This window comes from Danio aesculapii, chromosome 23 (genome assembly GCF_903798145.1).
Source record: "Danio aesculapii chromosome 23, fDanAes4.1, whole genome shotgun sequence".
NCBI lineage: Eukaryota > Metazoa > Chordata > Actinopteri > Cypriniformes > Danionidae > Danio > Danio aesculapii.
Window position 1 is genome coordinate 14,880,130 of NC_079457.1, and position 12,126 is coordinate 14,892,255.

General features: G+C 33.8%; 1 protein-coding gene across 1 annotated transcript; it reads left to right on the plus strand.

Annotated features, from left to right (window-relative positions):
* Positions 1-2,531: 2,531 nt before the first annotated feature.
* Positions 2,532-10,490, plus strand: slc48a1a (solute carrier family 48 member 1a). Its single transcript, XM_056449230.1, has 3 exons — positions 2,532-2,756; positions 4,622-4,789; positions 5,225-10,490. The coding sequence occupies exons 1-3, from the start codon at positions 2,627-2,629 to the stop codon at positions 5,359-5,361; spliced, it is 435 nt and encodes a 144-aa protein (XP_056305205.1). The 5' UTR covers positions 2,532-2,626; the 3' UTR covers positions 5,362-10,490.
* The last annotated feature ends 1,636 nt before the right edge of the window (positions 10,491-12,126 follow it).

A 12,126-nucleotide genomic window follows, 5' to 3' on the forward strand; every position in this document is an offset into this window, starting at 1 on the left:
CCCATTCTGTATAAAGAAGGAAGGAGGGGGGGGTTTCTTCTAGATGAAGATAGTTGTAAAAAGGAAATGAGGATATGGATGGATGGATGGATGGATGGATGGATAGATAGATAGTGACTTGGTGATTAGCTAATGTGGTTCAGCTGGGTCAATCATGTGCATGTACTCCTCTCGAAATTAGTTTAATATTAAACTTTAACTGATAAAGTTACTAGTTAAGTAAAGTTATTATATATAAATGTACTGTAGTTAACCTGCAGTTATAGTATATAGGTGATATAAGTGTAGATGTTTGATGAAGTGTATTTGTGCATTGTGTATGTGTTGTCCTCAAAGTCCTCATCATCAAACATTAATCAATATTTGTGAAATGTATAATATAATGTAATATAATGTAATGGTTGTTAGTTAATTATTTGAATATTCATAACATTAAATCAAGTGGGCAGGTTGCAAGGATCATTTGTGAATGATGCCAGCAGTGATCTGTATTTTAAGGTGTAATCAGTGATGATCACAGAGGGTTTTACAACCTACTTTTGCTATTGAGGACATATTTTTCTGGTACAATTGCCACTGTGAGAATGAGTTTCAGAGCACGATGGAAAACCACTGAGAAAAGATCAAGTAGATTAACACCACCACTGCACAAATGGCATGGGAAACATGCGACATTATCTTTTGGTTGTAGCCACTGATCTACAATAGGACATATACATTTATATATTTACACAGCATGTGTTGGAAAATTTATCAATATTTCTATATACCGCTCCTCTGATTTAGATTGATTTATTTCTCACAATTTGAAATTTAAACATATTAATATATTTCATTTTTGGCAACCTATATTTAGTCTTTGTTATATTGTGAATTATTTTATTAAATGTTGCAACAAGGGGCAGCATGGTGGCGTAGTGGGTAGCACAATCGCCTCACAGCAACAAGGTCTCTGGTTCGAGCCCCGGGTGGGTCAGTTGTCATTTCTGTGTGGAGTTTGCATGTTCTCCCCGTGATCGCGTGGGTTTCCTCTGAGTGCTCCGGTTTCCCCCACAGTCCAAAGACATGTGGTATAGGTGAATTGGGTAAGCTAAATTGTCCGTAGTGTATGTGTGTGAATGAGTGTGTATGGATGCTTCCCAGGGATATGTTGCAGCTGGAAGGGCATCTGCTGCGTAAAACATATGATGGATAAGTTGGCGGTTTATTCCGCTATGGTGACCCCGGAAACAAAAAAACAAAAAAAGAATGAACAAGAATGCACAGATGATTGTACAAACAGTACATTCTAAGCAATAATAATAAAATTATAGTAATTAGGAGTCATTTCTTGAAAGTTGAATTTTTCTATTATTTTATTTGATATAGCGCAAAAATAAAAATCTTTTTTTGTGGTTTGCTGTCCTAAATATTTGTTAAAAATATATTTTTTAATATGTAGACACCTATATTCATTATTCATTCATTCATTTTCTTTTCAGCTTAGTCCCGTTATTAATCTGGGGTCACCAAAGTGTGATGAACTGCCAACGTATCCAGCACGTTTTCCGCAGCTGATGCCCTTCCGTCTTCAACCCATCACTGAGAAAAACCCATACACATATAATCACACACATACACAATGGCCAATTTCAGCTCACCCAATTCACCTATAGTGCATGTCTTTGGAGGAAACCGGAGCACCCGGAGGAAACCCACGCACACAGAAATGATAACTGACCCAGCAGAGGCTCGAACCAGCGACCTTCTTGCTGTGAGGCGATTGTGCTACCCACTCCCTGTTGGTGATTCTTTATATTTGAGATTTTGAAGGCAGTTTTCAGAAGTTTATCAAAAATGCAGCATTTGTTCTTTGAAGCAACCTCTTGTAATTTCCAGAGCTGGAAATATGCATAACCTGAATAAATCGATATGGTTCAACACATAATATAATATAATATAATATAATATAATATAATATAATATAATATAATATAATATAATATAATATAATATAATATGTGTCTATTTGCGTGTCCCAATTCGCATATTATCCTTCCTAAATAGTATTTATAAGAAGTTTATAAATACTTGAATTTACTTGGACGTGAATTCGATTAGAACTACAAACTTTAGTAAAAAGTGTAAACAAACTACAAACATGGCGGACGCGAGTAAAAAACCGTCAAGTAGAGAGACTTTGGTAAAGTTGTTTGAATGACTTAATTAATATCTAGCCCACTGGAACCTATTTAAATTACGTGTTCCGTGCTATATTTCTTCTGAAACAACATTGTGAACTCTGCATAAGGACGTACTTTGAGTTAGGGACATTAACTTCTGAATGCATACTTATCCAAAAAGACCTGAGGAGATTTCTCTGCATTATAGACTCGCGAATGGCAGATTAACCTACTGCTGTATCTCCAAGAAAGCAGGTAATTATAACCAATTTAGATGATGTGATCATTCGAACATTTGCTTTCATGAGGTTGTTGACCGTTGCTATGGTGAAGCGGCAGAGCTCTTCCGGGTCGTGCAGTCGTGTTTACGAAATAGTGGGTCTGCATTACATAATCTCTCATCGATGGTGTAATCCTTCTCCTTTTTACAGCTTTACTTCGGTAACGTACTTTATACATTATCAATGGGTCCAAACAGGATTTACATCAGTGTAGGATATGCCACGTTCGGGATGCTGGTGGGGTTTTCGGCGTTCATCGTGTGGAATGTGGTTTATAAACAGCCCTGGACGGCGGCGATGGGCGGATTATCAGGTCTGGAAATAAATTCAAGGCCACACACTCTCTGACTACACATCTGCTGTTAAATATAGAGATTTCACATCCTGTTTATTTAGCTGACATGATTTATTTATACTTTGTTGTTGTTGTATGGTTTGTGTGATATTGCGGTGGTCAGGATCTGCGACTGTCACTTTGTATAAACGTTAAGGCACACAGTCTGCAGTGCATGGTTAGTCTTTTATAGTCTACATAAAAATATGTTAAGGTTTGTATATAAGAATATGATCATTTAGATTGATAGAGAGGAAGAAATAAACATATATGAATACATGGGTCAAGGACAAGCCGTCCGCAATTACAAATTTACAAGTGATATTACTTAAATATTAAAAGTGTCTACTTTGATGTTTCAAATGACATTTAAGAAAACAAAATGTCCGAATTTTTATTGGTAATGTTCATTTTCATTCAATGTAACAGATATGTTCGTGCAAAAATGAAACTTATTCTGACATTAATATACAGATGAAGTCAGAATTAATAGCCCCCCTTTGATTTAAAAAAAAAAAAAAAAAAATATATATATATATATATATATATATATATATATATATATATATATATATATATATATATATATATATTTCCCAAATGATGTTTATCAGAGCAAGGAAATTTTTACAGTATATCTGATAATATTTTTTTCTTCTGGATAAAGTCTTATTTGTTTTATTTCGGCTAGAATAAAAGTAGTTTTTAATTTTATGGTCAGGATTTTTACCCCCTTTAAGCTATATTTTTTTTCCGATAGTCTACAGAACAAACCACAGTTATACAATAACTTGCCAAATTACCCTAACTTGCCTAGTTAACCTAATTAACCTAGTTAAGCCTTTAAATGTCACTAAGTTGAATAGAAGTGTCTTGGAAAAATATCTAGTAAAATATTATTTACTGTCATCATGACAAAGATTAAAGAAATCAGTCATTAAAGATGAGTTATTGAAACTATTATGTTTAGAAATGTGTTGAAAATCTATCCGTTAAACAGAAATTGGAGAAAAAAATTAATGGGGGCTAATAATTCAGGGGGGGGGCTAATAATTCTGCCTTCAACTGTATATGAAGAGTTCAGATGCAAAAGCCTCAAAGTGCCATCTAGAATTTTCTTCTACAATGAGTATTTTTTTTTCTGCCTCTTATGTTTATGTTCAGTTATTTCATGTTAAAATTGTTGATTTATTCATTAATTTTTTGCCATAAAAATGAAATTACTGAATCAAAACAGAAAAATGTTATTTTGTTGAAAGTTTCATATAGCACATGTTCATACATATTAACTATATATATATATATATATATATATATATATATATATATATATATATATATATATATATTTATTTATTTATATTATATAGTAATCATTATATAGTAATCATTTTTGCTCAGTGTAATCATGTAATCAGGACATATTCCCAGCTTTATTACACAGTACTTTCACCAACTGTCTATGTTTTTTGTTTCTGTGTCAAATGTCAAAACCAGTCAAAAGTTTGGGGTCATTTTGGGAAATTAATCTGTTCATCAAGGCGGCATTTATTAAATGTTAAAAAAATATGTTAAATTGTTAAATATTTATTAAAATTTCAAATAACTGCTTTCTTATTGGATGTACTTTCAAATGAAATGATTACTCCAGTCATTACTGCTTTTATTATTATAACCATTAATAGTAATAATAATTAATATTAGAGTGATTTCTGAAATCCAATAATATAATAATAAGTCATGTAAAATTAAACCATAACCTGCATAAAACAATTTTTTGCCTCAATCAATTGACAGATTTATTAAACCAACAGTCTGTGTATGTGCTATATTTAAATCTACAGGAGTCCTGGCACTCTGGGCTTTGGTCACCCACATCATGTACATTCAGGACTACTGGCGCACATGGCTAAAGGGACTCAAGTTCTTCATGTTTGTCAGCTCGGTCTTCTCACTCCTAGCTGTTGCTGCTTTCGCCACTTTTATAACTCTATCGGTTATAGAAAAGCAGTGTGAGTACTTTGACATAGATGGCTTTGACTAATAAAATATTCTTCTGTAATTTATAATGGCATTTTCAAAGGGATAGCTTACCCAAAACTGAAAATTCTGTCATTATTTACTCACCCGTTACTTGACTTCTTCTGTTGAACACAAAGAAGATCTTTTGGAGAAAGCTGGAAATATGTAACCATTGACTTCCATTGTGTTTGTTTATGGAAAATCAATGATTACAGGTTTCCAGCATACATCAAAATATCTTCTTTTGTGTTCAACAGAAACCCATAAAGGTTTGGAACCACTTGAGGGTGACTAAATTGTAATAAATAGTAAATAAATAAAAAAAAGTAATAAAATAAAGTAAAAAAAATATTTTGGGGGGGTGAACTATCCCTTTAAAGTGTGTTATCATGTGCAATGTGTAACACCTTCTGTATGTTTTCCAGCATTATCTGACCCCAAAAGCTTCTACCTGTCAGCCGTGTGGAGTTTCATGACTCTGAAATGGGCTTTTCTGCTAGGCCTGTACTCCTACCGCTACCGCCAGGAGTTTGCTGACATCAGCATCCTCAGTGACTTTTGATTGGCTCCTTCAGCTCTTATGGATTTGTAGTTGCCAGTCGGTGGCTTCACCTGCCAACATGGAGAAGGTGGAAGGATGGATGGATGGTTTTCCTTTTTTAAATACCGTCTAACGGCCTCTTTCTTTCACAGAAAAGACTCAAATCTCATCCCCTCCTTCCCTCAGATTCAGGCCCTGTAGTAAGAAGTCAGTGAACATCAGCCTCTTTTCTTGTCGCTTTGAGTTGATAAGGGGTTTTCTACTGATGCTGGATGAAGGTATGTCAGTGTTTGAATGCAAGTGGATACACTAATATATGGACACAGGATGTTGTTACTTTACTCAGGGCAACTTCTTTCCAAAATGTCAGATGTGAAATGAAGGCTCTCCTTCACTGTCAACATGTGCAAATACTGTATTCTTTGGAAACAGCTTGTTATTGGACTAGTTCTCTTTAAAATGATGCTTTTGAAGCTTTGAAGGGTGGATATTAGTATCTCAGAGCAGTGGCTAGACTTTGTGGTCGGTTGACAGCTGGACCATACAATCAATTCAGACACAGCATTGGTATTTGTAGGAAATAATATAGTAAACACTGCATTGTAAACACATGTACGAAGTGAGTAAGAAGTAATAAGATCCTGGTGGATGAGGGCATTGCCTTTCACTAGGGATGGGCGATACCAATTATTTTCTTTTTGATCCAATACCAAGTATTTCAAGACAAGTATCGTCAATATCAATATTCATTCATTTTCTTTTCGGCTTAGTCCCTTTATTAATCTGGGGTCGCCACAGCGGAATGAACTGCCAACTTATCCAGCACACGTTTTACGCAGCGGATGCCCTTCCAGCCGCAATCCATCACTGGGAAACACCCACACATTCCCATTCACACACATACAATACGGGTAATTTAGCTTACCCAGTTCACCTATACAATGTCTTTGGACTTGTGGGGGAAACCGGAGCACCCGGAGGAAAACTCACATGGGGAGAACATGGAAACCCAACACAGTAATGCCAACTGACCCAGCCGAGGCTCGAACCAACGACCTTTTTGCTGTGAGGTGATCGTGCTACTCACTGCGCCACCGTGATGCCCAATATCAATATTGATACTTCAAATAAATATTTTATAGTGATTTTATAATGTTTTTTAAAATCACCTTCAGTATCATTATTAAATAAAATAGACATAATTCCTTTTTTCATTTATTGACATTACAAAACGTTATTAATTAATCAAAAATTTGCTATATAACACCATATATAACAAAAAAAATAACACATTGCACAAACTGTTTAATTAAAAAAATATTTTTATACATTTCTTCCCTTTAACTTTTTTTAATGAAACAAATGACTGTTGACACTCCTTTCGGGCCTGTTTTTCTTTGATCAGTGGCGTATGGTTTTGTGACAACTATCACACAAAGCCTCGTCATTATTAACTGGAGTAAAATAACTCCAGATTATATTTCTATTTCATTCAGTCATAATGGCCGCAGCCCCGTGCTCGAGTTTTAAAATCTGCACTGGGTGTGTGTATTGTGCTTTGAGAGTGTGAGGCTGTGAGCAAACACTGACCCGTTAGCGGAGATACGGCTGAAGAATATTATAGTTCCCATTCCTGTTTCTAATTTAGAAAATATTTATATACTATGTGGCACTATCATTATTACTATTATTAAGATATTTAAATCAGTGATCACACATTAATAAAAAAAAGCATGGAAAGGATCGATACTTCTATCTAAGAATCAATCTTTTTGATACATTGCCAGTATCGAAAATATCGATACTTTAGGATCGAGCTGCTCACCCCTATATCTTTCATTACACTCTACTCTCAAAGTTTTCAAATAATGTTATCACATCACCATCATCACATCACCATTTGAGACTAGATGTCTTGTAGCTGTTACTGATGGCTGCCTTCAAAATGTGGCAAATGTTTTAATGAGACATTTGTTAAAAAGAAAAAGAAAAGGAGTAATATTTGTTAATAGTCTCTTGTACTATTCAGCAGAGACCACTATAGAACAACCAAATATTATGCAGACACGTAAAGGGATAGTTCACCCAAATATGAAAATTGCCTCATAGTTTATTTTCCCTCATGTTTTTTTTTAATAATTATTTTTTGGGGTTTTTTACCTTTATTGGAAAGGACAGTAGAGAGTATTGACAGGAAAGCGAGGGTAGCAGAGAGAGGGGAAGGATCGGCATAGGATCGCGAGGCGGAATCAAACTCGGGTCGCCGTGAGCACTGGAGTGCATGTGTCGACACACTAACCACTACACCACTGGTGCCGACCCCTCATGTGGTTTTAAACCTTCATGAGTTTCCTTCTTTTGTTGAACACAAAAGAAGATATTTTGAAGAATGTTGGTTGCTGGGACCCATCGCCTTCCATAGTGGAAGTCAATGGCTGTCAGAAACCAAATACTTTGAAACAGTGACCGATTTTGCAAAGCAATTAGTTGGAAGCTTTAAAAAGCTTAACTCCTCCAATCACTAGTAATTGTAGCAAAGTAAACTTCAGTGTGACTATGAATTTTACCTCAAGAACTGTGTTCCACAAACACAAGGTGTAAAAATAAGTATATGTGATTTATCTATGTTTTGCTCTGAACAAATACATGGACCATAACCTGCATATCTACTGTCCACAAATTCTTGGCATTGTTTGGTGTCTCACTGAAATAATCCCTGAAGTTGAGACCTTTTTGCAGTTTTATTTTTGGCTCATTTTTGACCATTTTCTATTTCATCTAAAATTCAATAATGCTGTTTTGTTTGTTATTCAATGTACTCTATTCACCTTATTCTTTGCCGACGAGCGGGTGCAGCCATTTGAATCTTTTTGGCTTGAGACTTCCGGTCTAATTCACTTCCATTCATTTTTAGACATTAAAAACTCCTCGTTACGCTGCTTGATGTTGCAAACTGATATTTTCTTAATATATTATTCTACTTGGTCAGTATGGTAATGCAAACATTTGTTTGTAGAGCAAGTAGTTTGACCGTTTTCTGCCATTTATTAATCCTAGTCATTTCTCCCATAGGGGACCTAATCGGAAGTTCTAAAACAATTGCGAAAACAGGCGCACTTCCGCATTTTAGAATAAGATCAATACTTTGAGTGTCAGCACTGAGGTCCACTTGCTTTCTGGCCTGTCCACTGTTTCAGAAGGATAGTATCCATGCTAAACTTTAAATGTCCAAGTTAAAAATATGCATTCTTAGGGTATTAGTATAGATCATTTCAATGTGGTCATGTCATTGGCCCATGAACATTTCCTGCTTATCAAACTATTTCATAACTGTATGGTTAACTGTATCATAACTTAATGTTAAAACAGCTAGCATAAAATTATTTATTAATATGGGACTCTTTTTGGATTGTCGGATGCTATAGAAATTAAAAATGTAAAACAGGAAACGCTTTGGGACCATTGCTTTTGTTTACATCCCTCAAAATGGTCTATAAAGTCTTTAGGGTTGAAAACCCAAACCTGCTGCTTTGCTGGGAATGCACTAGTAGCAAGTTGTTTTCACTATAAAGGTACAATATTTGCACATTTTATCTGAACGAGAGTATGATGAAGGACTTGAAGGATGATCTGACTTTGATTTAATGTTGGATTTATTGATTTGGTTTGCCATTATTTTCAGACATAGTGTTCATCATTGTTTGCCATATGTTGTTGTGTTTAACGTGTTGTTTATATTGAGATTTATTTATGAATAGTAGTTGAGGATTATCCACGGCTGTGTTTGGAACTGCATACAAGGATTTCTGCTGTATGTACACTTACGTTCAGAAGTTTGGGGTCGATGTTTTAGAAAAAAAACTACTTACTGTGTTTATTTGTTCCAAAATACAGAATTCAAAGTAGCTGTTTTCTATGTTAATATGCTTTTTAAATGTAATTTATTCCTGTGATGGCAAAGCTGAATTTTCAGTAGTCATTCAGTCAGTTTTCATTATCACGCAGTAATTTGATGTTTAAGTAACATTTATTTTTGTCATCGATGTTGATAATCCTGTATTGTGAAACTTGGGAAGTTCAACAGAATTCCAAAAAATTTATAAATGTAAAATATTTACTACATTTTGATCGTATTTTTTAAACTACTGAGTCAGTAGTTTAAAAATACGATCAAAATGTAGTAAATGTAGTAAAAAGTACTGACCCCATTCTTTTGAATGTATGCATTTGCCAACTAAGCACGCTACACATAACACTATATCCCACAATGCAGTGCGTCACTTTTTAACATCTTTCTTGACTCGTTATTTAATCACATTTATAAATGCCATGCAAACATACAACGTGCGTTATTACTCACTGTAGAAATTTAAGGCTTGTTTTGCATACTATGCTTATAGGCATAGTAAATATTCGGCAGTATCACTAGTATACTGTTCCGAAAGGTACCCATGATGCATTATTTGTGTGCAGTTCCTCTGTTTGCCACTAGCTGGCGTGGTGGAGCAATTGAATGGTGATCCGTCATCAACAGATCACAATGTTATGTATAAGCACTAAAGTACACAGAATTAACCATATTGTTTAATGCTTATTATCTGTCATTTTAAGTGTAAATTTTGTTCAGAATGTTCTACCAGACAAAACAAGCATGTGTTTATGTTTTCAGAGTCATTTAGTCCATTGTGTTGAAAGTCTGATGCTTAAGTATGTTTTCTGACAATTTGCTGGTGTTGAAGGAGTAGTTTCCCACAAGAATACACCATTCACCATCACGCCATTTACATTCAAAGAAATTATTTTTGACAACGGGTTTGGAACAACGTTGTACATGATAAAAGGTGAGAAAATGAACAAAACATTACTTTTTTTGTAGCCAAAAAGTAACAAAAACGGACTACTTTGCACTAGGTCTCTGAGATACGTTACATTATTTGTATCAATTCTTTAAAAGAGTTTTACCAACATTTGACTCATAGGTCATAGCATGTATGTAAAGCAGTTTTGTACTGTTTGCTTAACCAGCTGTATTCAGATTCATCGTTGATTAGAGTTCTACTACCTGCAGTTTAAAACTTTGCACATTACTTGTTATATTTCAACGTTTGAAGGGGATTAAAGTGAGATTAAAGTTGAATTTATCCCACAAATTATGTGTGGTTCCTTGTCTTTGGTCTTGAGCACATTTACAGGGTCACGAAACCCTAAAACACTTTTTTTGAGATGTTGACAGGTGTATATACAGTTGAAGTCAGAATTATTAGCCCTCCTTTTTTTTTTATATTTCCTAATTGATGCTTAACATAGCAAGTATGAAATTTTCACAGTATGTCTGATAATATTTTTTCTTATTTGTATTATAAGAAATGTATATATTTCTTATAATACAAATACAGATATATTTTTTTTGTTTTAATTCAGCTAGAATAAAAGCAGTTAAAGTTATTAGCCCCTTTAAGCTATATATTTTTTCGAACGTCTACAGAACAAACCATCTTTATACAATAACTTGCCTAATTACCCTATCCTGCCTAGTTAACCTAATTAACCTAGTTAAGCCTTTAAATGTCACTTTAAGCTGTATAGAAGTTTCTTGAAAAATATCTAGTAAAATATTTACTGTGATCATGGCAAAGACTAAATAAATCAGTTATTAGAAATGAGTTATCAAAACTGTTACAGTATGTTTAGAAATGTGTTGAAAAAATCTGAAAACTCTGAAAAAATAAACAGGGGGGCTAATAATTCAAGGGGGCTAATAATTCTGACCTCAACTGTATGTGTAACGTTGCTAAAAAGCTGTTATGTTTTATATCTATTATGTTTTTTTGTTTCAATATTATGCAGTGGTGCCCCCAGAAAATTTTCTTAGGGGTGGCCACACTCTCAGAAATAGAGGTACGCGAACTGTCACTGGGGTGGTACCTTTTTAGAAGGTCCATGCTTGTACTTAAAGGGTACAAATTGGTACCTAAAATGTATAAATGTATATATTGGTATATTATGTATATATTAGTACTTAAAAATTTTAAGAGGAACACTTTTGTACTTTTAAGGTGCTAATATGTACCCTTGAGGTATTAATATGGACCTTTAAGGTACAAATGTGAACCTTTTTAAAAAAGTACCACCCCAGTGACACCACGCGTACCTTTATTTCTGAGAGTGCAGAGAGGGCCACAACAAATCTCCAAAAATAATGAATTGAGTGAAATGTTATATTTTTGTTTTTGGTAAATGAAATAATGTGGTTTTAATTCATTTAATTAATTACTGTTTGAAATACTGTAGTTTATTCCTTGAAATAATTCAGCAAGTTCATTTGCAAACCAAATAATATATATATATATATATATATATATATATATATATATATATATATATATATATATATATATATATATATATATATATATATATATATATTGTATAATATAATATATATGTGTGTGTGTGTGTGTGTGTGTGTGTATAACTTTTCATTTATTTTTCACATACTTTTATTGTACAGCATGCAGTATATGCCATGTCTAAAATTAATGAAGATTAATTAATTAATTAATAAACAAATGAACAAACTGAACAAAAGGCATTACTATAAAGGGGGAATGTATTTATTTGTTTTTTATTTGCTTATTTATTGAAATGTTGTGAATTTACGCAAGTACATTTAAATGAATAATATCAACAGCAAAATCATATTGGGGTGGCCGTGGCTATTGTGACGTATTTCACTAACAAACGAAAATGGGTTGTTTTTGCGGTGTTTAGAGCAAACGTTTGCAT

Excerpts from the sequence above, each read along its gene's own strand:
- slc48a1a (XM_056449230.1), top strand. The coding sequence starts at position 2,627 with ATGGGTCCAAACAGGATTTACATCAGTGTAGGATATGCCACGTTCGGG. Across the intron at positions 2,757-4,621 it reads GGCGATGGGCGGATTATCAG|GAGTCCTGGCACTCTGGGCT; the intron begins GTCTGGAAATAA and ends TTAAATCTACAG. Across the intron at positions 4,790-5,224 it reads ATCGGTTATAGAAAAGCAGT|CATTATCTGACCCCAAAAGC; the intron begins GTGAGTACTTTG and ends TATGTTTTCCAG.